The following is a 6,000-nucleotide window of genomic DNA, read 5'->3' as shown; positions in this document are numbered from 1 at the left end:
GATGTGTGCTGACCAGCGGGAGGGCAAAGACCAAAAAATGGTCCAGGACATTTTGCAGCGATCAGCGACCTCACAGCAGGGGCCTGATCGCTGCAAAGTGTCACACATAGCGACATCGCTGGTGAGGTCGCTGTTGCGTCACCAAAACCGTGACTCAGCAGCGATCTCGCTATGTGAGACGGGGGCTTTAGAACGCTGAGTTGTCCAGTCATTTGTTTATTTACCTACCATAAAGATAAGTAGATAACCTCAGACTCCACACAGAATGCATGACTCACCGATACACAATGGTACACTGATAACAGTAGCCAGGTTGCCCATTTTACAGTATAATGACTTACACACAGCCCTCCAAACAGCATAATGACCCCCACGCAGCCCTCCAACCAGTATAATGGCCCCCACACAGCTCTCCAAACAGTAAAATGGCCCCCACACAGCCCTCCAAACAATATAATGGCCTCCACACAGCCCTCAAAACAGTATAATGGCCCCCACACAGCCCTCAAAACAGTATAATGGCCCCCACACAGCCCTCCAAACAGTATAATGGCCACCGTGCAGCACTCCAAACATTGTAAGGACCCCCACACAGCCCTCTAAACAGTATAATTACTCCCACACAGCCCTCCAAACAGTATAATGGCGCTGGCACCGGTCTATCTCCCCCCCCCCCGACTCATGGGCCCTATAGTGGCCGTGGGGTCTGCCATTATTAGTGGTAGGCCTTTGCCTGACAGTCCACATTATAAGTTGATGGGGTCCGTCTGTCACCATTGGTAGCTGTCACCTGACATATCTTCAGAAAATGGGAAACTTTAGAGTAATGTGAACTCGACATTAATGACAGCACCTTGCAGTTTTGGCATTTTGGTTTACAGAGGATTGTCTAAGACTATTTTTTTTTGTGTACTCACTCCCCACCTTTTAAGCCAGGACAACCCCAAATTTGCTAGGACTGTTTCCGAAAAATGGGGACAGTCAAGTAATACTACTGCGCGTTGAAGCTCAGCATCCGCTCTAAGTGCCGCTCTTCTGTACAGCGCTTCAGCTGTTTATGGCACAGTTTCTGATTTGACGTTTAGCCAAAGTCTTTCCTGTCTTCCCAAGTGACCATTTAACAAACATCTAAACAGCCCGGCCGTGTGATCGACGAGGAAACGCCCCTGGCGAGCTTTATTTTTTTCCACCTGGACATTCAAGCCAAATCGCAGAAACCGCTAACACCACTGATGAGTGATAAAATCCCTTTAAGGATTCGTTCCCATCTTTACAGATGGATATTGTTGGATAGATCTTGTAAAGACCAGCACTTTTGCAATTTACTGCTTGTTAAAATGTGCAGCCGTTCTTGAGATATTACGATTTGTTTGGAGTTATGTTTACAGCTCGTTGCCTAGGAGACCGACCACCGCTGCTGTCTAGCTTGTAAACACTGCGCTGAAGCTCACCAGGATTAGGAGTTAACAGCACACTCCAGTGATCCCGGGCAGCTTTAAAATAAGTGCTTACAAGCTCGATAGAAAAGAGTTTATAAGCACTGCGCATGTTCTCTTGTCTCTGGCAGCAGTGGTCAGTCTTCAAGGCAAGAGCTGTAAATAAAAGAAAAATGTAAATATCTCAAAAACGACTGAAAATTTTAATGAACTGTAAACTGCAACATTGCTTGTATTTATTTACGAGCTCTATCCGACAATAGCCATTTATGTGAAGATGGGAATATCCCTTTAAAGCCAAGTTAGGAGGTGAAATATTGACCTCTCCTAATACTACTAAGGAGGATCTGCAGCTCCAGACTCAAGAACAACTGTCTGACAACCAATAACACCACTACTTCAGCTCACACAGACTGATTATACTGGTATTACTGGTGTATGTGTATTACATAGCTCCATATATGACTGTGCGCATGGACTATACTGGGATTACTGGTGTATGTGTATGATATAGCGCCATATATAACTGTGTGCATGGATTATACTGATATTACTGGTATATGTGTATTACATAGCTCCATATATGACTGTGTGCATGGACTATACTGGGATTACTGGTGTATGTGTATTACATAGCTCCATATATGACTGTGTGCATGGATTATACTGGGATTACTGGTGTATGTGTATTATATAGCTCCATATATGACTGTGTGCATGGATTATACTGGGATTACTGGTGTATGTGTATGATATAGCGCCATATATAACTGTGAGCATGGATTATACTGGTATTACTGGTATATGTGTATTACATAGCTCCATATATGACTGTGTGCATGGACTATACTGGGATTACTGGTGTATGTGTATTACATAGCTCCATATATGACTGTGTGCATGGATTATACTGGGATTACTGGTGTATGTGTATTACATAGCTCCATATATGACTGTGTGCATGGATTATACTGGGATTACTGGTGTATGTGTATGATATAGCGCCATATATAACTGTGTGCATGGATTATACTGGGATTACTGGTATATGTGTATTACATAGCTCCATATATGACTGTGTGCATAGATTATACTGGGATTACTGGTGTATGTGTATGATATAGCGCCATATATAACTGTGTGCATGGATTATACTGGTATTACTGGTATATGTGTATTACATAGCTCCATATATGACTGTGTGCATGGACTATACTGGGATTACTGGTGTATGTGTATTATATAGCTCCATATATGACTGTGTGCATGGATTATACTGGGATTACTGGTGTATGTGTATTACATAGCTCCATATATGACTGTGTGCATGGATTATACTGGGATTACTGGTGTATGTGTATGATATAGCGCCATATATAACTGTGTGCATGGATTATACTGGGATTACTGGTATATGTGTATTACATAGCTCCATATATGACTGTGTGCATGGATTATACTGGGATTACTGGTATATGTGTATTACATAGCTCCATATATGACAGTGTGCATGGATTATACTGGGATTACTGGTATATGAGTATTACATAGCTCCATATATGACAGTGTGCATGGATTATACTGGGATTACTGGTATATGTGTATTACATAGCTCCATATATGACAGTGTGCATGGATTATACTGGGATTACTGGTGTATGTGTATTATATAGCTCCATATATGACTGTGTGTATGGATTATACTGGGATTACTGGTGTATGTGTATTATATAGCTCCATATATGACTGTGTGTACGGATTATACTGGGATTACTGGTATATGTGTATTACATAGCTCCATATATGACTGTGTGTACAGATTATACTGGGATTACTGGTGTATGTGTATGATATAGCTCCATATATGACTGTGTGCACGGATTATACTGGTATTACTGGTGTATGTGTATGATATAGCGCCATATATAACTGTGTGCATGGATTATACTGGGATTACTGGTATATGTGTATAATATAGCTCCATATATGACTGTGTGTACAGATTATACTGGGATTACTGGTATATGTGTATTACATAGCTCCATATATGACAGTGTGCATGGATTATACTGGGATTACTGGTGTATGTGTATTATATAGCTCCATATATGACTGTGTGTACAGATTATACTGGTATTACTGGTGTATGTGTATTACATAGCTCCATATGTGACTGTGTGCATGGATTATACTGGGATTACTGGTATATGTGTATTACATAGCTCCATATATGACAGTGTGCATGGATTATACTGGGATTACTGGTGTATGTGTATTATATAGCTCCATATATGACTGTGTGTACGGATTATACTGGGATTACTGGTGTATGTGTATTATATAGCTCCATATATGACTGTGTGTACGGATTATACTGGGATTACTGGTATATGTGTATTACATAGCTCCATATATGACTGTGTGTACAGATTATACTGGGATTACTGGTGTATGTGTATGATATAGCGCCATATATAACTGTGTGCATGGATTATACTGGGATTACTGGTATATGTGTATTACATAGCTCCATATATGACTGTGTGCATAGATTATACTGAGATTACTGGTGTATGTGTATGATATAGCGCCATATATAACTGTGTGCATGGATTATACTGGTATTACTGGTATATGTGTATTACATAGCTCCATATATGACTGTGTGCATGGACTATACTGGGATTACTGGTGTATGTGTATTATATAGCTCCATATATGACTGTGTGCATGGATTATACTGGGATTACTGGTGTATGTGTATTACATAGCTCCATATATGACTGTGTGCATGGATTATACTGGGATTACTGGTGTATGTGTATGATATAGCGCCATATATAACTGTGTGCATGGATTATACTGGGATTACTGGTATATGTGTATTACATAGCTCCATATATGACTGTGTGCATGGATTATACTGGGATTACTGGTATATGTGTATTACATAGCTCCATATATGACAGTGTGCATGGATTATACTGGGATTACTGGTATATGAGTATTACATAGCTCCATATATGACAGTGTGCATGGATTATACTGGGATTACTGGTGTATGTGTATTATATAGCTCCATATATGACTGTGTGTACGGATTATACTGGAATTACTGGTATATGTGTATTACATAGCTCCATATATGACTGTGTGTACAGATTATACTGGGATTACTGGTGTATGTGTATGATATAGCGCCATATATAACTGTGTGCATGGATTATACTGGGATTACTGGTGTATGTGTATGATATAGCGCCATATATAACTGTGTGCATGGATTATACTGGGATTACTGGTATATGTGTATTATATAGCTCCATATATGACTGTGTGTACAGATTATACTGGTATTACTGGTATATGTGTATTACATAGCTCCATATATGACAGTGTGCATGGATTATACTGGGATTACTGGTGTATGTGTATTATATAGCATCATATATATCTGTGTGTACGGATTATACTGGTATTACTGGTGTATGTGTATTACATAGCTCCATATGTGACTGTGTGCATGGATTATACTGGGATTACTGGTATATATGTATAACATAGCTCCATATATGACTGTGTGCATGGATTATACTGGGATTATTGATGTATGTGAATGATATAGCTCCATATATGACTGTGTGCATGGATTATACTGGGATTACTGGTGTATGTGTATTACATAGCTCCATATATGACTGTGTGCATGGATTATACTGGGATTACTGGTGTTGTGTATTACATAGCTCCATATATGACTGTGTGCATGGATTACACTGGGATTACTGGTGTATGTGTATGATATAGATCCATATGTGACTGTGTGCATGGATTATACTGTGATTACTGGTGTATGTGTATTATATAGCTCCATATGTGACTGTGTGCAGGGATTATACTTGGATTCCTGGTGCATGTGTATTATATAGCTCCATATGTGACTGTGTGCAGGGATTATACTGGGATTATTATTTGGGAACACTGGGCGTGCCCAGTCCAGACATTGGGCGTGTCCATATTTAAGACACGCCCAAATATCAGGATTCCCAGTAGTTGCTCCGCCTACCACTAGATGACTACGCCCACACAGTGGATTTCTCTGGAAAGCCCCGCCCCCAGTGTCAGACGTTCCTGTAGGCCCCGCCCTTGGATCACGTGATGCCGCCGGGCTCTGAGGTGGAGCTGCGCCGCCATTTTCCTCCTCCGCTCCCGTTCAGTGACGCTCGGCGCCGTACGGCGGCTCCTGGGCCGGCAGTGTCCGTGTGTGTGTGCGGGGCCGGCTCCGCTCCATGACCAGGTGTGCGGCCGGGCTGCTCACACCGGATCCCGAGTCCCGGGCCGCTCCCCTCTGATCTGTGAGGTACAAGACGCTGCCATGTCCGGGCAGAGCATCACGGACCGCATCACGGCGGCTCAGCACAGCGTCACCGGCTCCGCCGTGTCCAAGACCGTGTGCAAAGCCACGACCCACGAGATCATGGGGCCCAAGAAGAAGCACCTGGACTGTGAGTACCGGGAGCCGGCGACCACCGGGGTGCGGAGTATCGGGGGGTCTCCCTGTCTG

General features: G+C 42.1%; 1 protein-coding gene across 9 annotated transcripts in view; it reads left to right on the top strand.

Annotated features, from left to right (window-relative positions):
* The first annotated feature begins 5,567 nt into the window (after positions 1-5,567).
* PICALM (phosphatidylinositol binding clathrin assembly protein) overlaps positions 5,568-6,000 on the top strand; it is a 72,052-nt gene continuing 71,619 nt past the window's right edge. For all 9 annotated transcript variants that reach the window (XM_073661976.1, XM_073661938.1, XM_073661929.1 and 6 more), the window contains exon 1: positions 5,568-5,941. In XM_073661976.1, coding sequence (XP_073518077.1) covers positions 5,812-5,941 — 130 coding nt within the window. In that variant the 5' untranslated portion in view covers positions 5,568-5,811. The remainder of the gene's footprint in view (positions 5,942-6,000) is intronic.

Source organism: Phyllobates terribilis, unplaced genomic scaffold (genome assembly GCF_046119375.1).
Source record: "Phyllobates terribilis strain yellow unplaced genomic scaffold, ASM4611937v1 Scaffold_2__4_contigs__length_985480577, whole genome shotgun sequence".
NCBI classification, from domain to species: domain Eukaryota; kingdom Metazoa; phylum Chordata; class Amphibia; order Anura; family Dendrobatidae; genus Phyllobates; species Phyllobates terribilis.
Note: the sequence above shows the minus strand (reverse complement) of the source record. Positions and strands in the feature narration are given on the sequence as shown.